At 37.5% G+C, this 26,473-nt stretch overlaps 1 protein-coding gene and 1 long non-coding RNA gene across 3 annotated transcripts in view; both read right to left on the bottom strand.

Annotated features, from left to right (window-relative positions):
- Positions 1-515: 515 nt before the first annotated feature.
- The window catches only part of STT3B (STT3 oligosaccharyltransferase complex catalytic subunit B), a 49,903-nt gene continuing 23,945 nt past the window's right edge, over positions 516-26,473 (bottom strand). The window contains exons 4-16 of one of the 2 annotated variants that reach the window (XM_030503764.2): positions 24,957-25,022; positions 22,652-22,751; positions 18,021-18,119; positions 16,758-16,904; positions 14,155-14,203; positions 12,339-12,493; positions 10,421-10,632; positions 9,448-9,635; positions 8,779-8,950; positions 6,498-6,671; positions 5,485-5,598; positions 4,200-4,412; positions 516-2,194 (exon numbers count right to left, since the gene is read on the bottom strand). In XM_030503764.2, coding sequence (XP_030359624.1) covers positions 2,114-2,194; positions 4,200-4,412; positions 5,485-5,598; positions 6,498-6,671; positions 8,779-8,950; positions 9,448-9,635; positions 10,421-10,632; positions 12,339-12,493; positions 14,155-14,203; positions 16,758-16,904; positions 18,021-18,119; positions 22,652-22,751; positions 24,957-25,022 — 1,770 coding nt within the window. In that variant the 3' untranslated portion in view covers positions 516-2,113. The remainder of the gene's footprint in view (positions 2,195-4,199; positions 4,413-5,484; positions 5,599-6,497; positions 6,672-8,778; positions 8,951-9,447; positions 9,636-10,420; positions 10,633-12,338; positions 12,494-14,154; positions 14,204-16,757; positions 16,905-18,020; positions 18,120-22,651; positions 22,752-24,956; positions 25,023-26,473) is intronic. The other variant, XM_030503775.2, reaches the window with a different exon arrangement.
- LOC115615549 lies at positions 23,810-24,950 on the bottom strand. The gene is made up of 2 exons (XR_003994087.1): positions 24,659-24,950; positions 23,810-24,584 (listed from the first exon to the last, which is right to left on the bottom strand). It is a non-coding gene; the product is annotated as an uncharacterized LOC115615549 (long non-coding RNA).

The following is a 26,473-nucleotide window of genomic DNA, read 5'->3' as shown; positions in this document are numbered from 1 at the left end:
CTGACCCAACTGTAAAGATACATAAAGATGGGAGGGCAGCCTCTTTTTTCCTTTTTTAAAACCAAGGCTGAGTTACTGCCAAACCACAGACTGACCAGCAGCATCTGTTCTGTTGCCTTTCAGCTGTTCTTCCAAATGTTAGATCATTTATACCAGTGGTGAGGGGGCAGGATGCAGCTCTGCTTGGAAGAAGCAAGATATGACAAATCATGCATCCCATCATCACCCCTTCTGCTTGTGGGTAAGCAACTGAGACAGCTTGAGCTGCTCGAGGTGCTGGAAGGATTCACTGACGCACGTGTGGTGGTTGGGAGAGATGGCTGCTGCTCTTCACAAACAGTGCACCCACCATAGTTTCATCACAGCAGAGGCCCTGTGTGTGGCTTAACAGATTTAAGGTGGAAGGACATTAAGTAGCTGCTGTGGCTGCATTCTGCAGTTTGCACGACTTAATTCATCACTAGGACTATAGGCAACATGTTACCAAGTTAATCAACAAAACTGACACAACACCCTTAACACAAAACTTGAATTAACTTTATTTTCCCCTACAGTCAACAACTGGTCTGCACTGAGCTTTAAAGCAACAAAATAAAATGAAATCTCCAAACGCCAGGGGGCCAGAAATCCAGATTTAATTACCTTTGTGAAAATGTTGCAGCTGTAGAATTGGTCTGTATAAACCATCAGAGTCAAAAATGAGTTCATAAATCAAAAAAATATTCTACACCTTGGGAAAGAAGTCAGCAGTAACATTCTCACAGAACACTGTAAATTTACATTTTCTTCATGAAAGGTACATACTATTCTGCATTTTACATCAAGTTACTGATGCAAGTTTTGTTTCTATAAAAAGTTACAACCTGTGGCAGGAAAACAAACTGCAAAACCCTTTCATTTCAATTAAAGAAAAATTTCAAGTCTGTATAAAGTCTTCCTATAGCTGGAAAGTGAACATGTTCAGTCTCCATTTATATTTAGTGCATTTCATCTGACAGTTTTCACCACTTAAAAAACAAAAACAAAACCCCAACCAAAAAAATACAGTATAAAAGACAGACAAAGCAAATAGCACTATAGCAGGAATTTCTTCAATTGATTTAAGCACTCTAAATAAAAATGCAAACAGATGTCCGGAAAAACTTGTACCCTCACAAGAAAGGCAGTGAGGGGGGGAAGAGGTTTGCGGATCCTCTCCCTCTGATAGCCACAGAAAGGGGGCTGTATACCTGTCAACCTTTTTATTCCCTTCCCCATTACAGAGGCTATACTCGTTTTACCAATGTAAACATTTACCTAAACCAGGTTTAATTTCTGCTGTGAAGCACCAGCCACGCCGTGGTGCTCAGTGAGCTGTGTGTCACTAGCGCATTCATTACTGTCGTTTCAGATTTTTCGGGAGGATACAAATTTAGCCCTTGTAGCTACAGTGTGCAAGATTTGCCTTGTCTACCTTAAGAAGTGATGGCGTAAGGCAGCGATACTGCGATCCCACGTTAAACAAAAGCAGCCTGGCCAATCAAAACTAGCATCCAATTGTCAGCTCTGGTGAAAACTGCAGCTTTGCTGCTCACGCTCCAGCTCAAACCCGGCCTGCAGCGAGAGTAAAAGGACATTGAAAGAAACCAGTGAAAAGTAATCATGGGACTAACTCGTTTTGAAAGTTTGATTTTAGAGAGCTCTGCTTCCTCTTAATTGTTGAAAACAAGTCATTTTTAGATTTCACCATTCCAGTTCATGTACTGCTGCTATTCAGCTGAACAGTGTTTTCCAAAAACGACTGACAATTATGCATGTGCCAAGGACCAAATTACAGGATTCTTTGGTAAAGTCAGTCCAAATTCTCAACAGATTTGAAGGATAATATGTACCAATAAAAAAACTGCTGCTAGCCTTGGATAGCAGCTCTGTCCTGCTTCACATTACAAATCTAAAACAGCTGTTCTCAATAAGCCAATATTTTTAATCAGACATTGCCTGAAAATTTTGTACAATAATCTGGACCAATGATGGTTCTGTACCCTCATGTTGCTGTGAAACATGACTCGAGCTAAAGGCAAAGACTGGTTATCTCAAGGACAACTGCTTCGTATTAGCAATCAGAACAGTGTATTTAAACTGTCTTCCTGTTGGGTCTCTTGCCTTTCTTTAAAATTAGTTTATTCTTAATGTAGCCACGCTTCCTTTTGGAGGTCTAAAAAGAAAAACAGAATAAAATGTATTAGTTAATGATTTAGTCTTTACCGCGGTTTAATGCTGTGCATTTCAATGCCTGAGCTTTAGACTGATTTTAAAGAGCTTGAATGGTAAACCCTGAACTAGGTATATTATCCAGTTGTTATTTTTAAAGTGGGGATTGTTAATCCATGCCCGGTCTTTGCTTTTTCCAAGTCCTGTCTACCAGATCTGTAGAACTGTTTTCAAAGTTTGTGCTGAGGCAGCATTAATAATTAACCAACACGATAAAAGTCTAATATGCCCAAAGAGCAGAGTGTTAGTTGTGTTTGGAAAAACCTTCTTGCATCTTTTGCAGTATTTGATTCTCTTAGAAGTTAGCACAATGACAGGCAGAAATATTTGCTCAAAGCAGCATTTTTCAAAAGTAAGAGAAAACTGAATAATCACATTTTAGTCTTTAATCCTCTGCCATTGGTCTGTAGGCTACTTAGTGCTTTCATGTGTCTTTATCAGCATATTTTAGATATTTTATTAAGGTAGGAATGGGGGGAAGCATTAATGTTAGTGTCAGGTAATACTAACTTCAAAGTTCTATAAATAGAGTTAGTAGCAGGTAGAACTGTACATTCAACATGCCTCGTGCCACAGCACATTAGACGGTGGGCAGCTCCCACGCTTGCTGCACTTGGCTGTGCTTACCAGCAGGCTCTATTATGTCAATTAACTAAAACTCTTCTTTTTAATAACAGCAGCAGCAATATTATTATAAAGTGAGACAGATAACTCATATGCAATACTCAGACATGTTGTATCTCTGAGCTTGAACTATGTCATTCCTAACATGAAGAGAGACAGGAGATGGACTGAATTTCCAGTAAGGAAGCAATTGCTGAAAACCTGTGGCTACTAAGGAATCCTCGACAGACTTAAGTCCTAGCTTAGACATTCACCACCTGCTCTTTGCTGGTTCTCAGATGTCTCAGTGGGAAGTAGAGCTGATTTGTACTGCAGCAGTTGGTGACAGATCAGAATTTGCACCAACTTTTATCCTGGCTTTAGACAGAGAACCAACACATCCACAGCTTAAGTGGGGTCAATGCATCTGTCATGAGTAAATACAGCCTTGCTTGTCACTTAAGATCAAGATTTACACGGTAAGTGTATGACAGGCACAGTAAAGCTTGTAATTCCCTTTTAAGGCGAGCCTAGCTTCAGAGGCAACTCCCAAACACCTTATTGTTTGGACTTCCATCAAATCACAAAACCAAGCACCTTTGCCCTCTAACATTCTTTACTTGTATTTCCAGGACACAATGTAAGTTTACTGCTTACACTAATTTAGTTTGTTACACATTTGTTTCTGACAGGATTCTGGAATTCCTTTTGCAACATATATTTGAGTATATAGAGAAGAGATATTGTGGAGGAGAGGGCTGGGTTGCTAGGATTCTCCCCAGCTCCCCTGGTAACACATCTTTCTTAATAGGCTGAGGTAGCACACCACAGCTAGCACCGTTTTAAAACACCATGAAGATGACTTCAAACAGTAAGCAGCCAGACACTAAAGTTCCATCAACAAAAGTTTCATATTTAATTTATTTCATACAAAATTGCCATTTTTAAACTTCTAGGCATCACTACTTTCAAACAAAGTCAGAAAGCAACTTCCACATTATTTACTTAGTGAGCCATAGTTACTGAAACATGAACTGATGTACTTCAGAGATTATACTTCCAGTTACATGAAGACTTAAGAGTTGTAACAGCCAGTGACACACTCTACTTCCAGTTAGCATTCTGCCTAAAAAAAATCTAGCCTTGTGTCTTCACATGCTTTTAAGTTAAGCAGACAGTAAATTAACAATTATTACCAGCAGGCAGGTCTGATATTGGACACTAACATGAACAGTATCCATAACATTCTGGCTAGTGGAAATATATAATTCACCAGCTATGTGATTCACTGTTAAAAATAAACTGCTGCCTCCTGACCCCTTTCAGTTACTTCACTAGGAACCCACCTTCTTTGACAAATACTTCTGTTTCGGTACAATGTTGGTTACTCTAGGTTTATGATCCAATGTCTCTCTGTTGTCTAGTTGTTTCACCTTGTATATTCTAACAAGCCAGTGCTCTGAGGTAAACGCTTCCTCCAGATGTTTAAATTTAATGTCTTTGTTGCCTATCTCAGCATTGCGCGTACGATCGAATCCTGGGGGTGTCCGAAAATCCAGCTATAAAAAAGAAAGTTGCATATTAGTTCAAATGAGACAAAACCCAAACCACCCATCCCTGCAAACCATGGTACATCATACAACAAGGCAGTGCTTTCAGCTGGTCTAGTCAAAGAACACCTTCTCTTGCACTGGTTATTACTACACAGAAAAAACCTGTCAGTTCCTTTTCACAGCTGAGAAAGAGACAAATTCATTCTCACTCCTACACATGTCCTTAATGTCTCAACAGAAATACCATGTTTGCATTCAGAGATGGAACTACTCAGTGGAAGTCTGAGATGCAGCAGTCTGTGGTACCTTTTTTAGCATAGCTGCTCCTTTTTGCTCTCTCTTCTACAGTGCAATAATTTGTACTTTAATGGTTTCCCATACAAGGTAGAAATAGTTCATGTTTATGAGTTAGATCTGTCACACACCTCACCCTTCTCCCTCCCCCTCAATGTTACAAATAAGATCCAGTGGCCTCAGTTTTAGCTCAATAAAGGAGTCTTGTGTTAACACAGCAGAATGAAGGGCACTTGGTGGGAGTGGAAGAACAGGAAATGAAAAAGCAAACAAGGTGGACTTAGCTACATACATGTGCTTCATGATCCTAAAGGGGAATGAACTGTCTCTGAGAATTATGCTCTTACGTTAAGTAAGTGTAGTGTTGTTTAATACACTGATGTGACTTGTACAGAAATACAGTAGTTTCTGACAGGTATTAAATAGTCAATTAGCGGTTCTACTTCTGTGTTGCTATTACAAAACCCCCAATCTAAAGCTCTCCAAAACGTAACAGTTAATGCTTTAGCAAGTGCACTGCATAGCAGAATTAAGACGCTCGTCTTGGGCAGTGTCAAGGACAGCAAAAAGTCAAGTACAAGTGTGGGTTAAGAGCAGAAATGCTTTTTTCTTAAAGGTTATACACAGTAGCCCATGCCTAGATGTGTTTTAATTTGAAGAGCTGACTCTTACCTCTGATTCTGCTACTACAAGCAACACTCAATCTAGAAGATTGAAAATACATCAAAATAACATTTCTTTTCTCCCATTTCAATTAAGATCCAATAGAAGTTGTAGCACTGACCTGCATCTCTCCAAATCTGTAATAGGACATTTTATACATGAGGCAGTTCAGCAAGGTTGGAGAACCTGCCTTGTCTACCCGGAATTCTCCCTGAGGGGTAAAGTAATCGCTTTCCTTTAAAAAGAAAAGAAAATACAAAGAGTCAATATAAACTGAGCTCCTATTAAAGTCATTCCTCATTCTCTTCTCTGCAAAAAAACCTTCATAAAGAATCTAAACTGACTTTTACAGTTTTAAAGCTGATTTAAACTAGGTCTTAAAACAGAAAATGATGGTGGTCATTAAAAGTAAAACAGTTACAAACTACCTGCTTGTAAACCCAGAGCCCAATGGACCAATCTTCCTAAATCCGTGAGAAAATGTGTACCAGCACAATAATACTACACAGTATGCAGTTACTGGAAAACTGATCTCAAAATGTAAGTTAGGCATCTATCACAACTATTCGTAAGAAAGGTGAAAAGCACTCCTATAATATAGGAGATCCGCGATTTATGCGCACTGTGTTTAAACACAAAAATTCTGCCATTTTCATCTTCAGTACAAGATGAAACTATACACACAGGCTACTCCCTTAAGCCTGTGCTCAATATCTAGAAGTTTTTGTTAGGCTTAAGAAAATATTACTAAAAAACCTGCAATCTCCCGGCTGTTTGAGTAACTTACTTAAACTCTACGTAAGTCAATATTAACACTTTAACTTGTCAACTATTACAGAGTTTGAAGACATTTGTAATGCCAACTATGTAAACAGTCTGAACACTCCTGCTTTTTTAAGGTATGATGGTGCACAGCGAGACACACACACACACAAGAATTACAAGGTATCCTGTACTTTTAGTATCATGCAAAAAACAAGTGAAAAGCTTCTGAGGTTACTGACCTTTCAAAACCATAAATATTGAAAGAAACTGGGCTACAGGCCTCTGCACTCCTACTGTTCTAGGACAACAACCCATAATGCATTTTTCAAGTAAAACTGCAGTAAGTAGTAGAGATTTCCCTCCACTTACCCGAATATCTTTGGGATGTTCCCCCTCTGCTATTCTCACCATCCACAAGAACTTATTAATATCATCGCCAGAGTAGCCAATGACACCACCAAAAATAATCAAGACATAATCCACATCCAGGCTCCTCATGATCTCGTATGCTGCCGACTCATTTGATGACATTGCCTTTCCCACCTGTATCACAGCAAAAATATCTTAAATAGCTGCACAGCTGCCTATCAAACAGATCCACAGGTCAGTACCTGACAGACCACAGCCTGAGGATACACACTTGCCAACATTTCCATTCTAGAGAAAGAAAACTCACTGTGAATATTTAGAAACTCAAAGGCCAACCTGAACTGAAATATTTTCTCCTCTGCAAGAGGACTGCTGCCTGTTGAAATGAGTTTTGAGTAGAAAATGTAACAATAAGGGTTTTCCTTTGGTGGCAAGATTTTTCATGTCATGGCTGTATTGACACAACCTGAAATGTTGCAGAAAATACCTAATTAAAAATGATTTTCAAAGCTTTAGACAGAGCCCAAGGTGAAATGTTAGTAACTTCTTGTTTTGTCTATTTTTTTTGAGCTCTGTCCTTCACTACCATGGCCATGCTGCATGGTACTCGGCAGCATTGAAGCAAGGTAAATTTATGCAGAGAAAACATCAGAACAGAGACATCCTTCAGTTAAAAGCATAATACAGTTTTAGCCTTGAAACACTTTCCAAAGCTGTATCCAGAACCTCTTTTACACTGGTCACTTGCTACGCTTAAAGTTCACTTAGATCAGTAACTGGCTTCCAGTTCAGTAGTTCTGTTTGCTACTGAAGCTCTTGTACCTAAGGCATAATAATGTATTGCTATAGTAAAAGGAAGTAACTACAATATAAATAATATTGCATCCAAAGTGGTAACATTCAGTTAAGAGTGTAATTAGGAAACACTAAACTTAGGCTGCAAGCTGTCAAAAAGAGTGAGAACCTCAGGTTCTTGGCCATTATCCTAATCAATGTGAAGTTATTTGGCAGATTTCCACTTCTGTGCAGGAGGAAGTCATCTGGACACATCTCTGAGGCATGCCTCATTTAGAGCACAAGTTCGGGTATTCGCCACAACACACATTTGTTGCTTGGCTTCCCCTTTATGGAGTATTCATTCTGAAATGGAACCTGACAGCGCCAGCTGGAGAGAATTCTTTATTAAAGCGCATCACTGCTAATTGCTGCAATGTGTTTGGTTACTGCGCCTATGCAATACAGATGACTCCCACAGTCTCTCTATTCACACAATGCACCTTGTCCCGCAGGGACACCCACAGACTGTGGGTTTAAATATAGTATCTGCTATTCTACCATGTGTAGAAGAGGGAGGCACATAGAACTATCAGAGTTGGATGTCCATCAAAACATACTTAATGCTGTCAGGTCAACAACCAAAATAAGAAAAAAGTGCTAGTTATACTAGCTACTGACACAAGACAAACTAATACATTCCTCAAGCCCTTCCCCCATTCTGCCCATGCAGCACGACATTAGTCTACTGGGAAGAACTGGCCACCGACTGATGACTGATGTCACAGCACCTAGTAAGGCTGCAGCCCAGCTACAATATAGAGCATTCTTTTGTTCCTAAAAAAAACTTCAGTTGCCCAAGGTGGTGCCCCTGTAACCATAGGCAATGCTCATACCCTGCTTTTAAGCACATGCACAAAGCTTAAATTTACTATTCAGAGGAGAAAGAAATCAGATGTTTTGTCTAACTGCAAATTTGAGAAGACAGAATTGCATCAAATCTGCAACACTTCCATCGCTATTCATCTACTTTCTCTAATTTCCAAGATGCCTGAAAATTTGCAGTTTCGTGTGGCCAGTTTTCATATGCCATTCCAAAATGCAGTCAGCAAAGACCCTGTTGAACTGAAACAATCCCTATTTGAATAGTGCCAATAAAGTAGTGGCACAAATAAGCTGTCGTAGCACTTATCACAAAGAGAACAGTTACATTAGATTTTGTCTATCCTCCCACAAAGAAGAGAAACTTTAGGGGAAGCTGTGAAAGCTCCACAAGTAAACAAAATGAAAACTCCTACAGCAAAATTGATCCCTTCCAGCCCCAAAACTCTTTATACTCAAGTTCTAGTAAATGTAAAAAATAGCGTTCCTTCCACCTCTGTATTTCCCACTCTATGGAAGTTTTCCTTAATGTCATACTATCTATCAAGAAACATTCAGAGTTTCATACTTGACTGCAATGTAAACATTTTGGTGTTTCCACTCCATAGAAAACTGCCACCCTTACCAGGGCTATGTGGCTGTTGTTCCAAGTGTTGTTATCAACCAAGGTTGTCCGGTTAGCCATTCCTGCTATCTGATAGCCATAGTCCCACCATGACATCACTCTGGCATGCTCGTCTGTGTTTTGTCTCAGCCAGTAGTAGGCTTCTCTGAAGTCATCTAAGATATTCCGAGTGCTGGAAAACGGTTCATTTTATTCACATCAGTACAAATGCTAGCAACAAATTAACTGCACTGTGACAAATACGGGCTCACAAATAAGGGTTTTCTTATGTATTTGGCTCCCTCTGAGAGATTAAATCACCTGCAGTCGTAAGTTTGAACCTACCAACAGCTGAGCAGCCAGAAGCTGAACTGCTTTTGAAGATATGACTAAATGCATTTACAGTCATAAAAACATTTTCCCAGTTGACTCAAGAGCTTTTTTTTAACCATCATCTTTATTGGCTTTGGATAGGATTATTTTTATGTATTAAGTCCTTTCCAACCCCAACTGTTCTATGATTCTATGATTTGCATTAAATATTCCAGAAGATATATCTTTTTAAAAATTAGAGTATTAAGAATTTTTTATGCAGGTGACAATTCTGCCATGATATAATAGGAAGAAGGTACAGCAAATTACTAAAGCAAAGGAAGGAGAATTATTTGCAGACCTGTAGACCTTACTTACCCATCATGGTTATAGGAAGCGAGAACAACGCTGGGGCTGGAGTATGCATTGCTAGTTACCCAGGTACAGTGAACAGCAAACATCATCAACAACATCAGCATCAGCATAGTAACAATGTTTTTGATATTGGGACCCAGTCCTTCTTCTGTTTTTTCCTGTTCAGATACATGTTTTCTCACTTTGCCTGCCTAAACAAACACAAATATATCTGTTATGGCAACTGGTATGGCCCCTGAGAAGGGAACCCATGCCTTTTTCTTCACCACATGCACTCCATAAATGCTACAGGATACTATAAAGCTAGCAACTTGTAGAAATGGATGATTTCTTGAAAGCCTCTTTCAGAAGAAATAAAATCTATTATGTGAAGGCCAATGCATGACTTCCTTGTTTTGGCTCAGTATGCTGATGCTCTTTTATAAGGCAGGGTGGAAAACAGAAAGGCACAGATATGTACTGTGAGGAAAAGGGAGAAACCCAAAGCTCATGCATGGCCAGGGTCAGTATAACAAAATCTAAGACGTAAAATAATGAGTAGCTAACAAACAGCAGTTTCTTCATGATGAAGAGAGTATGCAAGTTTATGAATAGAAACACTTTTTCATAAAATATAGCATTCTTCAATCTCACCATGTCTTAAGAGGAAATACAAGAGGGAAACATTCAGTGTCACAGAACTGCTATAGCTAGTTAAGGACAGTGAGCAACTGTCTGTCATTGTTTCTATACACTGCCTTTAGGTCAAAGGCTCATCACTTATCAAGCTGGGAGGAACCCCTTCTACACCGACACGGATGTTTTTTCAGGACATCAGTTACACCTTACTGGATAACATCAGTACTTGCTCTGAATTGGAACGCTAGTGATTCAAACCTCCAGTGGCATCTAAAATATTCTGACCAAAGATGGGGGGTGGGGAAGTAGTAAAAAATAAGCTGTTTTCTGACTTTTAACTTTTGTTCCCTCCACTCACCTTATCATACAAGTTGCCAGGGTTCCTTTTGTCATCCTCATCACTGCTGTCCTCTATTGGTGGATTTTCCCTCTTCATATCATCACCCAAATATCGCTCAAAGACATTGGAGAAAGCAATTGCAGACAGCATACAGACCACTGGAGTCAAAGTGAGCATCAGCCGAACCATCACACCAGCAAAGTAAACAGCGCTGATTGCATACAGAGCAACTGTGAAGAAACAAATCTACTGATGACATTTAGAAAATAACACTCTCAATGCACACGTACATGCTCTCCATAAAACTACTTCTGGAAGTGGGTTGAGCATCTGTGTGTATAAAGACTTGAGTACGCATCTTGCATGCCACTGCTTTTTAATTTACAGATAGAGTTCAATTAACATTTATCCCTTTTAAACCTCAAACCCTTCCTGAAGTTCATCTTGAGAACTGTTAACAATACACAACCCCATTTTCAGATTCATTAACAATGTGTCAGAAGATACATTATTAGTGAAATTTAATAGCACACACCGAAATTACTACTGGAATAAAAGGCAGCTTCATTTGATTAAAAAGGTCAAACAGCCCTAGACCAAACAAGTTATTGGAACTGAAAAAACAAAAGTAAGTGTTAGAATTTCTTGTAAATATCAAATTCTAATTTAAGTTAGAGATACTGGTGGACGAATTGGGGGCTTGTCTACATTATAATTCCATACAGACAAAGAATACAATATTGTGAGTCCTATTCTGAAGGAAGTTTTCCTGAACAATATTATCTCTGCTCTGGGGCTCTCCTCCACTCCCCCAAATAAAACAAGATTTTCAGAATAACAGAGAATATTCAGAACCTGTGTACACTGTTCAGGAACATCTATCATTCAAGTAATAGTGGTTATTCCTTGCCTGCTACAGTTGAACAATACACTATTGTGAAAGACTTGCCATGGAAACCAAAGGACACTGCTTTACCAGACTGCATTACATAAATATTTTTTACTTTATAGTGAAGTAGCATGGCTCTCCATTCTCACTCATAGATGTCTTTACGCTGACTTAAATGCATGATGCAGCAGTAGGAGGCTGAAAGCGAGTTGCCCAGCACTAGTCTTGACAAGGACACATTGTAAGCCACAGAGCGCAGAATACTCCAGTCACTGGATTTAACTCTGTAAACATTCCCACTGCCCACATACCTCTTAGGTAATCTTAAGAGGCAGCTATATTAGTCTGGAGCCTCTTGCCCCTGTAAAAGCCCAAGACCTGTGTATTCTTCACTTCTCCATATGGGCTACAACTCCAAATCACATCCCTACAAGCCTCATTCATAATCTTAAGTCTGCCTTCACAGTACAGCTTTGTACAAGGAAGCAATTTGCTGTCAGTGACACAGGGAGACCCCACACCTCTGCTTAGGCTTGTGCCTTATCTAGCACTGGTTCCACAGCAAGTGATTCTGTTCACTAAGATAGCAGAAAATCTGGAAAGAAAAGGCATTTTGAATCATCATCTGGGCTGGGATGAGTGCCAGACACCCAGGGAAGGGTTGGTTGCCTTGCAGCCTGTGCAGGGTAGGGACCTTCCCTTTGCACTGAGCTGTTCATCTGGCTGAACTGAGCTGTGGTGCTGTACCCAGATGCACAGTTTTAAGGAACAGAGTGCGGAAGAGCACACAGCTCCAGCTGCAGAACAGAACCATAGTGACAAATACCTTGATCCCACCTCTTGGGATGACATCCCATCACTGTTTCACCAACCTCAGCATTTTTATAAATGGCTTTAAGTACTACTGGGTGCAGACAACTGTTAATCATAATCTTTAAGCACATCACTTAGAACAAGCCATGTACCAGCTTTGTGCAAACAAATACAAAACAGAATCAAGTTGAAGGCAAGATTTTTTCAAAACAATTTTTAAATATTTTCTCTTACCAAAGACTCTTTCATCATTGATGTTTTTGATACAGAACCACAGCCCTGCTGGGAAAGTACACACGAGAATATGCAGATCAAAAAAGAAGGAAACCCATGTTGTAGGCTGATGCTCAGACACAGAGGCAATGATCGGGATGTGAATTTTCGCATACCTTTTTTAAAAAAAATTCAGTTCAAATTATTTTGAAAAGATAAAATTATTAAAACTTGTACACATTAGGAATTCTGAAAGTCATTTCAAAGGAAGCATTTCAAGTTAAAATGGCAACTGCTCTATTCAGCAGAAATCTGATAAAACTTCCCCAGGTCTTACTCTATTTAGGAAGTATCTGGTGTATAAAGTTATCTAAACACCAATATAACGGATTATTTCCATACTGCTTGAGACAGTGAAAATTATGGATGTTTTATTACAGCTAAATATGAAGGCAAATTCACCAAAATGGCAACAGGCAGCTAGGGAGGCCCCATCGTTACATTTTGAAGAGATAATCATCCATGCCAGTAAGTATCCCAGATTTTCAACACTGCATTTCAAAACCTCTCCTCTACACAGAATGCCTTCATATTATTAGCACAGAAAGTTCAGTATTTAACACCAGACCAGCTACAGTGTGTGAAGCCCCCACATTCTTTCAGATGCTGAAAAAGAAAAAAAATCGGGCCTTGTCTACACTTGGAAATACATGTCAGCTGAACAACACATCAAACACTCAGTGCAGACAAGGACAAAACTGTGTTCTATATTAAAGACAAATATACATATAGACCTATTCTGAGGTGCTACATGACAGAATGGTGAGGTATCAAACATATGTCCTTTTCTTCACCGAGATCTAGTTCTCACTCAAAACTGCATTGTGAGTTTTAACACAATCTGTTTTTCTAATGTAGACAAGCCCTCAAAAGTTTAATGCTTCATATATACATAGACCATTTATAGGCAAAGAACAACACCTGTATGCTCTTCAAATAAATCTGAGCTTCTTTACTGACATCTATTCTACTACATTTGTTACAGACATGGTACAGAATCCTGCATGAGCTGGACTTTACTTTGAAAAAAATCTGAATTGCAGAAGTTTGTAGTTTTCCTATCCCTGCTTTTAATTTTTTTTGTTTGGGGTTTTTTTTTTTTGTTTGGTGTTTTTTTTTTTTTTTTTTTTTAAAGTCTACCCATTGAATTTCACCTTAAATAGATTTATCTGAGAAAACTATCTTCAGTTTCATTCAGTTTTATCTCCTGGCTGGCTAAAGAATCCAACGTTGGATTTTTAAAGGTTAACTAAACCAAAAGATTAACTAACATGGGTTTTTACCTATGAAACCACATATAAATAAACCAGAATTGGTCAGAGTAGACATCTGTATACACAAACCAGATGTGTGAACATAATAAACACACAAGATATGTGCAACATCTTTGTTATTTCGTGCAATGTTGTGCAATGAAAATAGTCTCAGTTTAAGGCTCTTAATAGGAGTTAAATGTGTCCTCAAGTGTTGGTACAGCTTTTGGGTATTTTATGCTGAGAAGCACTACAATTTTATATAGAAAAACATACAGTTCATATTCAAAGACTTCCAAAGAAGTGAGAACCTTAACAGACAAACTAAGGTTCAAATTAGTGCAGTGGTAGCAAAGATCAAGAAACAGTTACTACAAATACCCTTTAAATAACTGACTAAAGCCCACTATAGTCTCCTTGACTGAAATACTAAATGGATTTGAGGATGAGGAAAGCAAAATATTATTAATTTTCAGTAGAATGCTATTGATATCTAAATCCTTATATCCTTTATCCTTACTTACCCAGTGTCCCACAATGAATAAAATCTGCCACTCCAAGGAGCAATGTAACCTGAAAAAGAAGCGGAAAGAAACCCTTTTGCTGCCTAGGTACTTAAATGCAATAATTTTACTACTCTCTCAAATTACAGCACAAACCCAAAGAAATTTCATTGACCTTGTAATGTATATGAACCAGACCTACTGCATTAGGCAGGCTATAAAATCTACCAACCATGAAGCTAGTTTTAGAAGAACATACTCTTACATTCTACTTGTTGAGTATGAAGACAAGCACACCTCCAAAAATCAATGGAATGCAATACTAAAATATTTCTCAAGAAATATGACAGATAGCAACCTATACTATGTAAAGAAGTATAAGAAAACATAATCAGTAAGAAAGTACTTAATTTTTCTGAAATGCCTGAACAGGAAACTGGAACTTTCTATAGCCAAAACACCAATATTCAATGAAACACTGTTTTCCTATTGTTTTTCTACTGGTGGATATACATGTGACATGAAACACAGAACTGCTAGTAGGCGTGCTGGTAAGATTTACATATTTATTTCAAAAAAACCCAGAGCCTCCAGCTACTTGAGTATCATAAGATGAAAATAAACAGTATCATTATCAGAAGGAAGATAAAAAATACTATTAAAAGTTATTAATAAGATTAAACTTAAATTTTATTTCCACTTTCCTTGCAGCTGTTTCAGCCCCCTCTGAAGACAGATACACACAAATGGAAATAAAAAAAGCTGAAACCTTTTATTGATTATGCAAGTCTTTGTGCATGACACAGCAAGTCTTCCCTCTATCTGGTATTTAAAATTAGTATAATCAGACTGAAGATTTTAGTTTAGTATCTAGCTTAGACATTTAAATATTGTGGTTTACGTTCCACAGCAAGACATTATTTTTCCCTTCAGTGTTCAGATGCAATGCTTGCTCCGAAACCACTGCATGCACAAAAAGGAGCTGCCAGCTGATGGGGAACTACCAGTTATAGTCTTCTCTGGATGTATCCAAAACATGAGATTAAATGGCATTCATCTGAGGGTTTGCCAATATGGTTAACTACCCACCATCTTCACCAGGGTGATAAGGGAGGCCCCTGGTGCCTGGAAAATGGCTAATGCTACCACTCTAGGAAAAACAAGGAGGAATATGGAGGAAACTGCAGGCCAGTAACTTGAGTCCCTGAAGAGATCATGGAGCACAGCCTCCTGAAATACAGTATTAAATGCTTTTTGAATCATTTTCCCCATTTCTCAAATTATAAATTGAAGAAGAATGGGCTTGACAGACAGACCATTTGACGGGTTGCATACTGGCTCTCCTGACAAGCTCAGAGTAGTACTCAGTGGATCAGAGTCCAGCTGGTGGCTAGTAAAATGTGAAAACATCCCAGAGGACAAACAGTGAAACATGCTAAATTGAAAAGAGTGTCTGACATGCCATATGGCAGGCAGGACTTCAATCCAGAACGTCAAACCTCTTATTCCAGGTGCTGCACCTGGGATACAGGGTCCGGATGTAGGCACCTTTCTCCATTAAGAAAATAGAGAGGGATAAAGGTGCTGTCATATGGTCAGGATCCCAAATCGCACACATAGCAGAAGCTGAGGGAACAAGATTTGTTCCATCTGGTGAAGCAGTGATACTGATCAGTGAATTTCGAAGTTGAAATCAACACTTCCTAAAAGCTGCAACACACTGCTGCACACTGAGATTAGGAGCTGAATTTTGTTTTGATATGCCAGTCTGAAAATTTTTGCTAAGTATAGTAGGACTTGCTCATATGTACTGAAAAGCAAATCATAAATCATCAAGCTTTATAAGACTTGCAAACAAATGGGAGATGGTAAGTATTCTTTTGGAATAATGGTATCACAATCAACAAAAATAAAACTGCTATTAAACAGTCCAAAATGTTAAACAACTGACGCCAGAAAAAATTAGACCAGAAACACTGGTAAAAAGTAGTGCAAAAAGAAGTCAGTTAAAATAAAAACAAGTATGCCTCAAGAAAGTGGTTTTTTTTCCCCCCTCAAGATCAAACTCAGAAAACTGAACAGTATTTGGGTACAATATTAAGACAATTCAATTTAAACCTACGAGAAGTCAATTTTGGCATGGGTAACATACAGCTAGGAAAATCAGAGTGGCTTGTTCTTTTTGCATTAGGGGAAGGAAATATGGTGTTGATCACCAAGGAAGGGTACCATAGAGTCAGAAGATGGCAGTGAGGCACTTAGAAATGGCAACCAAGGAAAGACGAGTTTGTTCTTGTGAGATTGGGTAGAACTGGCTTAAAGACTGGAGGCTGAACCACAGAAGTGAAGTAGAACTTACAGATTAATTGCAGTCCTACAGAGATCAGATTCAAGTACTTCAGGAAGTAAGCAAACTGACCTTGACCATTGATGCTATTCAGAATAGATTACCTATAGCTATCTTCAAAATATGCTTTGGCTATAGTTAGTTCCTCATCCACTCTGACTTCTTACATCATTATGTGGATTGTTGGTAAACCCGAAATATTGGAATGATGCTACAAAGTGGTTTTCAGTTGGTTGGTTGTTGTTGGTTGGGTGGGTTTTTTACCTGTTTTATTTACCTGTGTATGTCAAATAGATGACACTCAGGAATACAATACCAGCAGCTAATGAGACACCCAAGAAGAACAATGTCTGAAATTCTTGCTTTGTTAATCTGTCTCTCAGATACTGCAAAAATGCGTAGGCCTGCAGCAGTGCAAAAACACCTAAAGAGAGAGAAAAGTTTTTGTTTAAAACTTAAGGTACACCCTTACATCTGAAAACTAGTATAAAATCACTTTCTCAAAATAGCCTTTCTTGCAATGACAGAAACTTGCAATGAGAGAAAATACTCTCCAAAACATGCTTTGTTTATTATTTCAAGAGCCCCATTACCCACCACCTCTTTGTTCCCAAATTAAACAGGGGTAGGTGGCAGAGGAAGGAAACAGAACTCAAACGTACAGTCTTTCTTCAATTTAACAATAAATTGGAGGTGCACAATGTTGAAATTCACTACTTCTGGACTTCTAGAGAAAAACACAAACTCTATTCCCCAAATAAATGTAAAATTCTTCAGATGCAAAATGTGGTCTGATAAGCTTTACTTTTCCCATTATATTCAGATTGCTGGGGAAAAAGAAAAATCTGAATTTTTACAAATATTTTTGTGCTAAATTTTAATGCTATTCCAATTGCTGTCCCAAATACATTATGGTGACTACACATTAAAAAAAAAAAATCTAAAAAACTAAACTATACCACACAAACAATGTATGCAGTTAAACATAAACCTATCAGTCTCAGCAGAGGTTACTGCTGTCAAGAAATCAGGATGTCTATTAACAACGATTGAAAAAATCACCTTAAAGGAACAAAAAACCCAAACAAGTTTGAAATTAGTTATTCAAAAATCAGTCTCCTGATTAGTAATTGAAGTCATTTGTATTTAACCTACTTTGAAAAAACAAAAAACCTATCAACTCTAAACCCAAATGGCTCACTAAAAGCTGTTTACCAGTGAGGAATGCTTTCCAATGCTTGAAGGCAACATTATATTGCAAAACAGCAGAGATTACCAACGTGTAAAGTAAGTGCTTGTCAGAATGTGTAACCGATCCAGCATTATGGAGGCATTTTACCTCCATTAACTCACACAAAGAAGGATAATGTGTCAGTTGGAAAGAAAACTTCCCCACAGACACTAAATTGTACCTCTTTTTCTTTTAACAGTTTGGTTTGCTAGTATGTGTTCCTTCTAATACAAGGAAACAAAGCCGCAAGGGCTTGAGGTTTTCTTGTGCTAAGCAGGCTGTTTGGAAGCAGACATTTAATTTTCTTACCTGCTGCTGCCATGTGTTCACTTGTTCTAATTGGCTGAAATCCCACAAAAGGTATCTGCATCGATAATATTAACCCCACAATGTAGAAAGTGCTATATGCTAGGAAAAAAAGTGTGGGGAGGGGAAGAAGAGAAAGGTGGGAAGATAATGAATCCACACGTTTTAAAAAGCATTGGTTTCATAGTAAGAGTCCATCCTCCCCCCCAACTTCAGTGACACTGAAACAGAATTATATAATTCTAAATATGTCAGCCATCCTAATTCCTTTTTTCTCCTTTGACTAGAATAAACCTGTCTACTGCACACAGTTTTAGAGGAAGCAGCTAAGTATTGTTCCTAATTGCACTGTTTTGTCTCCTCCTAGGGAAATAAACCATCTACCTAAGATGTTTGAGCTTGTAAGTAGTTTTCTCTTCCCATCTTGTGTTTGAGGATCATGGATGGGGAAGAGCTCTCAGATGAGAAGTAACCAAAGAAACCTTTTACATGAGGAGAACTCAAAAAAGCAAAACCTCTTAAGAGTCCATACCTATTTAGAAAATGCAGAGAGGTACACTTGTTCTTTTTTTAACATGAAAGCAAAGTCATGCCAAGAAACTGAAAAGCAGTAGAATTAAAAATTAATATTAAGCATATGTATTAATGGATTTGTATCAACCACGGAGACTCATAACCCTCCAGAAAGTAGAGACCAAGAACATTATTAATATTAATAACATGAATTATTATTATGTATGCACTAAGATTCATATACTTTATTTTGACAGGGTTTTGGTCCTCAGTATTCCAGGATGAAGAAGAGGGGAGGAGAAGAGAGAAATACCAGCTCTGAACAGCCATGAGTCTGATTACATTTAAGTAACCAGCCAACTTAGAACTCCAAATGAAGTTTTGTTCCTTCAGTAGCAAACGTCAAAAATTCACCTCCCAGATTTTTAAATGCTCCTACAAATCGTAAACCATTGTCTTTGTTATGGCCTTGATCTTATGAAGAGATTCCTGTTCTCACCCTTTGCTAACCTCCATAAGAACAGGTTTGGGGAGTGCACCATTTACCAGTGGTATTTTTTCCATACCACCTGTGTGGTGTCTTGGGGGGATTATGCTCCCAGGACACTTTATGCTTTCCAAAAGTCATAGAAATGACTGTGATGATACTTCCAACCACTTCTGTCTCCTCTGGTGCATTCTTTCAAGCACCTGTATTGCACTACTTGGCCTAGCTACTGATATATGCTCTCTTATGTCACTGAAATACATTTTTGCTGTAGGAAGCTCATTTTTGGAAGAATTCACTACAACATAAATCATTTACTCTACCATGAAAATGTTACAACACTGCCATCCTGTGGAAGCTCAATGATTGGCATAAATCACTGCATTTCATATTTGTTAGTAAATCACCATTTTTAAGCCTGGTCCTGCAACTGTTCTATTTTCTTTGCCCACTTTCCCTGCATCTCCCCTTCCCTTACTCCCGCTTCTCTCAAACAGCTATCACATGTGTCTGCCTGGTATTGAAAAACCTGGCAATTTACACAGCAACAATTTTTTTCTAGGAACTTAGATACATCAAGGTGATACATCATCACAAACTTTCCATGTTCCTTTACATTCTACTGGTTGCAGTCTTTGCAAAACCAAGAAGCTAGTTTTGATCTCTGCAAGCTACTCCAATGGATATAAGTTGGACTAGGTTAGGAACAAAAAACATTCTGACCTTCAGTGGATAAACTCATTTTACAGACAATTTTAGTTGCTGTACACTGCACAAATATAGGAAGAACCTACTGGAAAACTTCTCCAGAGAGTACGATCAAATACTTGACCACATACTTTCAATTAATGGATTGCAATCACCAGAAACAAACACTCACCATCTTAAGTTTTAGAATACTGAAGTAGCTGATATAAATATATGCCTGCTCATTATTTAAATGATTAAATCCAAGACATAGAACAAGGAATTATTGAAAGTAAGTTTTTAATTCTGGAAGATCCTTAAGTGTTTTGTTATTAAATGTTCAGAAAAGTATACAGAACTTAAAAAAGTTTTAGAGGGGAAAAAAAAAATCAAGTTGAAGTGAAATTACCAAATCTCTTAAGTGTGCGCGACTTAAATCTATACTGGTACCTTTCCAAACGCAAAACCATTTATTTTTTAAACATAGGGTAAACTGCATGAAAAACGCTAAGTACAATAATAGAAAATAGTATCGATGGTTCCTGTATCTGAATAGAGAGGTTATTTTCCTATACAAGTGCTGCTAATACACTAGAATCATAAGGACTTTTTCTTAATTATTAAGCTAGTAAGATCTGGATGAAAGATACTGACCACTGTCAAGACAAACAAACTAAAAGCAGATATTAAGCTTTCAAATGTAGGTAGCATGATCACCTTTGATGCCAAGTGGGTCAGAAGCTATCTGGCTGATAATTTCATCTGCCTGCAAGTCATAAAATATTTTAAAATTGGGAAAACCTTTAAATTCTGGGAAATTTTTATGCATTAAATGATTCTGAATTACACTGCCAGGCATATCAGATCATGTCACATCAACCTTCTCTTTGGTGTATGAACACCCACATGAAAAATATAGTCCAGGAAACCATCACTGTTTTTAAAAATTCAGTGCTGCAAAATATTGTTCTCTACATTTATGTTATTATGTTAGATTAAATATTCATGTTACAAAAGTTAGAGTCATGCTAGCCTTAGCGTCATGCTAGCACTCAAATAAAATTGAGTGTTGACAGACATTAAAACCTCCCAAATTTTTGGTGATAGTAAAACGGATGCAGATTTTACTAGCTGCTGTCGGCTGACAGTAGTTTACAAAAGTTTAAGCTGCACATTGGTAGTTTTTTAAGAATTATGAGACCGCTGCAGGCACACTAGCAATTGTGTATCATAGAAACTCCAAAAATATCTTTATTCTCCCTATTTCTATGAGCTTTTGTAAACTCCTCTCTGAATAGTTTGGAAGTGAAGCACACTTGAATTTCATCTCAGAAATGACTGAACATTCTTACCTGTTTTATAAAAATATCCTGTCAAACAAACCTATAAACTACATGGAAACGTGAGATGTAGAGGTCTCTGTGTAAGGCTTCTCATGAAAGCTTAAATTAAGCCAACAGTTGCAATGAAACAGCAGAGCAGCAATCACATTTTCATTCTTACAACTCTGCTGAAGTACATCTCCCTCACAGCTGAAGGGCAGTAACATCTCAAAACACTGTAGCTATTTGCAAAACAAACCTCTGCCAAAACCTTTAATTCTTATGAACCTGCAGAACTATTTTCCCCAGATGAGTTCAAAGAATAGTTCATTAAAAGCTGAAAAAGCAAGAGTACTTATTCGTTATTGGTTTTGTTTACCACTTTGCTTCAGGAATTTATAATTAGTAAATTTAATTTTCTCTTGCCTAAATCACAGATATTGGAAAATGAAAATATTTAATAGTTTTAAAAGATAAATCATTTCCCCTTAAGTTATGAAGTGGTTAATGAAGAAGTAATACTAACATAAAAAATTAAAGACAGATTAGATCTTATATCCCCCCCCCCCCCTTTTTTTAAAGAATTTCCATTTCTGAATTACATAAATAGCTTAACAAAGAAGCATGAAACAAATCGTTCTAGTCTGGGTAACAAAAATACAAAACTAATGTTGAGTAAATTGAGTAATTATTATAGTATATAATGGTTCAATATATATAAATATAGTCATTTCTCTAGCAAGCATAAAAAAAAGCATTAACAATTAAAAATACAAAGATAAAACAGTATTAAAATGGGTAGAAACATATTTACAAATACGAAATGCCCTGTGATATTACGCTTGAATTCATACTATGTTCGCAAAGTATCTATTGTAAAGATTTCACATGAGGAAATCAAAAATGTTTTAGCTAACTTATGAACCTTTGAACACCTGAATTGCTTATTATTTATTTCATTCACACACCTACACTATGCCCAACTGATTTAACTGGTAAAGTCTCTGTAAAAACAGTTTACAGAGTATTTAAATGTCAGGCATATCAATTAAAAAGTTAGTCTCCTAAGAAACTGGAAGGAAGGCTGACCCATTAACCCAGTAAAATCTTTAGGATTCACACAGAGTGGATACTCTTACAGTACTTTCTAGTCTAGGTTATATAAAACATACATGGCTGCTTAACATTCCCTATGTCTTTTCTCATATACGTCACAATATGCTATATGTTTGCATCATTTCTGCTTCACAATTTGTTAAAAGTAACAACTGTTTAACATCCTAGGGAAAGGCAAAAATATGAAACATTGTTATGGACACATATAATAAATATATATGTTAGAAGGATTCTACAAATATCAAACTATCTGATTAATTTTGTTTTCAGTGCACTAAAAGAAGAAAAACTAATTAGCAGCTACATATATGAAATTCTGGAATTGTATGTTTTAACTCCTTATTTTTATGTTGTAGAGAATAACTGACTATAATCAGTAACCAAATTAATAAAATGCGACCTGATGTGCAATTACTTAATTCCCACTTGACACAAAACACATTGGTATAATTAACTTCATATCTCATGAGTAAGTATTTGAGAAGGACAGTTCAATGAACAAAACTTACCAATGTAGACCCTCCTGCTGTATCTCTGCATCAGCAACAGAACAAATACATGCAGTGGAATAAGGTTGATGATGAAAACATAACCACCCCATGCAGAGACCTATGAGAAATGGAATGGGAAATTAGATCTGAAAATACCAGCAAATTCTTAGGGTAGCCAACGCTGGATTTATACATCTTGATGGTCTAATAAGAAAGCACAAACTCCATCTAGACAACCAGTCAGAACTACCAGTAATGACCCCAGCATCATTCTCAATATGTATTATGAAAGAAAAAAAACCAAAACCAAAACCAAACCAAACCCTCACAAACAAAAAACCCACGTATCAAAGACTTCTGAAATGGGCTGGCGGATTTTCAAGGGTATCCTTCCTGTATCTCCTCCTCGCCCCAGGCTAATCTGGACATGCTGGCAAACAAGAATGTGATGCTGGGGGCTCTTCCCCATGGTGAAGTCTGCAGCACAAGGCAGTGGTATGACTCTAATGTAGGATCCAAGATTTTCCTTTGACATACAAATTTAGCACCATGCTCCGCACTTTTTGCTGGGGACAGGGAACAGTATCTCCAGCCAGAGAGGAGAAAGCGAGCAAGGTACAGCTCTGGGAGCAGGACTACTGGAGCAGAGGAGTCAATGCAGGTTGAAGTGTAAGGAAAGCAAAGGAAAGAGTGGATGCACAAGGAAGCAGGGCTGAGTACTGTGGAATGGTATACAACAGTATGATGGATATTGTGAACCTGTAGTAACAGCAGCATTTGAGAAGTGCTAGTATGATGTGCTTAGAACTGAAATACTATAATGTTATCAATATATCACTGATTGCCGGTTCAGATAAAGATTTAATGAGCTACTATTACCATGTGTTATCTAATTTCTAATGTATTTAAAAGGGCTAATGTTGATTAGACAATCTCTATTTTAACACGTCTTCTTGTCAAACTACAGTCTAGACCTCTCCCATATGTACCATGCCTACCCTAGGTCTTCATTTTTAGAATGCAGTAGCTAATGTGATTTTCACTTTAATTGTATTTCAGGGCTTAGATTCATGTAGATATTTTTAAAGACCTAGAATCCAAAAAAGAAACCCAAATGACTATGTTCCATAGAACACTTTCTAAAGTAAGGATGAGGTCAATTACAACTGGTTTTTGATATTAATACTATAAAACCCAGTGTTTCAAAATTTGGGGTAACCTGTTCAGACAATGTGAAACAAATAGAATAGAATTTTTCTAAGTTTTCTAGAAACTTGTTTCAGATTATCATGAAATATATTGCTATTGAAGTATCATGGTTTACACAGGCAAGTTTATTTAATGGGAGAAAATATGATATGAAGACAGGTAAGACAGAACAGAATAAGAACAAAAGTGCAATGAGGACACTGTCCTATTTAGGGAAAGGTTTGAATGAAGCAGGTAGCAGACAGCTCTTATGGACCAGAGACATGCACCTCTAATTATCAAAATATTAAACCAAATCTAAGCACTGAAGATTATACTGAACTGAAAATATACTTTGGAACTTTTTAAACAAAACTGAGATATCTTCATAGATTGGCAAAAAAAGTGGAAACATGCTATTACTCCTACAAGGGTTGCTTCAGTGTAAAGCTTTGTTTCATTTTACCTCCTCATCATAAAAAGCTATCTGAAGCAGAAGTTGCTGAAGTCAAGAAATGCTAAAAATATAATGGAAGGGAAAAAAGCCTTCTCCTTATGGAATGCAATGCAGTGCTATGAGTCAAATTACCACAATGAGTTACATATATATTTTAAGCAGATTTAGTTATCAAGAAAAATTTCTGTCAGTCCATGCAATATCCGTTCCTCTTTCAAGGAGCTGTTCCCAAAACTCCCCATGCAAGGCCTGACTCTCACTACCTCAAAATTGTGATTTGATTTTCAACTTACACTGAAAACATAACTAATTCCATCAGAGAAAGACAAGTGAATACTATATAACAAACAGTACAATTATGCTTTGTCCTAAAAATTTACCTAAGCAGAATGTCTGGAATGGCAACTTAACAAAACTCTTTCCCAAAGGGAAACACAATATACGGAAAGCTACCGCCAGGAATAAAGCAATAGGTAAGTAATAAAGTTCTATCATCTAATCACTGAGGCTACTCATATATTTAAGGCTTTGATAGTAATACGAACCAACAATCTTATATTATGGCTCCAACAAAGACTAAAATCTCCTTCTCCTGTTCTTCATTAACAGATGGATTATATAAGCCCTACTCAAACAGTTTAGCTGTTACATATATATATATATACATAAAAGGCTTACCATGTAAAAGTAGGATAGACAGCAGCAGATTGTCCAAAAGACCGACCCAGTTTTCACAGACTTCACCTTTAAAAATAACCAAGTATTTATGAATGGCAATCAAATACTGGACAATATTCCAAAAATTTCATTCCAAAATAACTGTCAAGAAACTTCTTTAGTACGTATGAAGTTATATTTGTATACTTCTGAATTGATGTCCATAAAACCAAACCACAAGAGCAATTCATTCACAACCAGAACAGCTTATACCTATCTCTCTAGTTAAAGCAGAGGCAGGATGCAATGCAACTCTCTACTTCATAATCTGAGGTAGAAAAGTAGTTGCAACACCTCTGTGCTACTTTCTTTGAAACATCATACCACTTTGTCAGTGTAGACTATGCATGCCTTACTTTGGCTGCATCAGCCCCACCTCTGTAATTATAGATAGAAGGGCTATTCTGTCATTTTGAAAAACTCCCCTAAGGTTAATGAGAGCATTCAGATACTACTACAGCTTTAGCAGGACCCATGAATTGGCCCAGGAATACGATTTTGTCCAAAACTGGTTGTGGTGATTGTGGTATGGTAAATTAAAAACCAACATTAAATAAAGCTAGGAAGTAATCATAGAACAGTTTGGGACCTTCAAAGGTCATTTAGTCCACCACTCCTGCAATGAGCAGGGACATCGTCAACTAGATCACGTTGCCCAGAACCACATCGAGCCTGGCCTGGAATGTCTCCAGGGATGGCGCATCCACCACCTCTCTGGGCAATCTGTGCCAGTATTTTACCACCCTCACTGTAAAAAATTAATCTATAATATATATTCAATTCACACATAATACTACAAGAGATCATGCAAACATTACTGCACTACGCAGTTTAGTTAAATGAGTTCCATATGAACAGATAACCGCTATCATGTCTCAGTTGTTCTAAAGCAACAACGAAGATTGATTCTATTATTGTTATCAAACACAGTACAACTTCGCAGCTGCAGTTTATTCTAAGTCCAGATTTTAAAAACATGCATTTAAGTAACACCAGTCATTAAAAACTTTAATTCCCTTCCATTACATTCCTACCAAGAATATCCCAAGTTTGAAATATTCTAAAGCTAAAAAAAGTCCTGGTGAGTATGCATCCACTTATGAAAAGTGGAACTCTTGAGAAAATCATGGGAAAAGCTGTAATGACCATGTACATATATGGAGACACTCAAAGAAAAGCATATGCATTCAAGGAATGCACAAAGGACAGTACCATACAGCGTCTGTGCTGAATTAACAATATAGTTATGCTATTTGTGATATTTCCAAGATAGATGCAAGAGTCCAGAAAAACTCCAGCTTGCCTGAACTTCTTCATACAAAACTGCATTACAGATGCATACAGATTACATACAGACTAAGGAGTGACCGACAAGCTGCACTAGCAGGCAGGCTAATTAAAAGACATCAGACAATTTTAGGTGTGGTTTGTTTTTTTTTTTTAAGCATGCAAGCAATATTAGTATCTTGCTCTGGACA

Source organism: Strigops habroptila, chromosome 1 (genome assembly GCF_004027225.2).
Source record: "Strigops habroptila isolate Jane chromosome 1, bStrHab1.2.pri, whole genome shotgun sequence".
NCBI lineage: Eukaryota > Metazoa > Chordata > Aves > Psittaciformes > Psittacidae > Strigops > Strigops habroptila.
The sequence above is the reverse complement of the archived record's forward strand: the minus strand, read 5'-3'. Positions and strand labels throughout refer to the sequence as shown.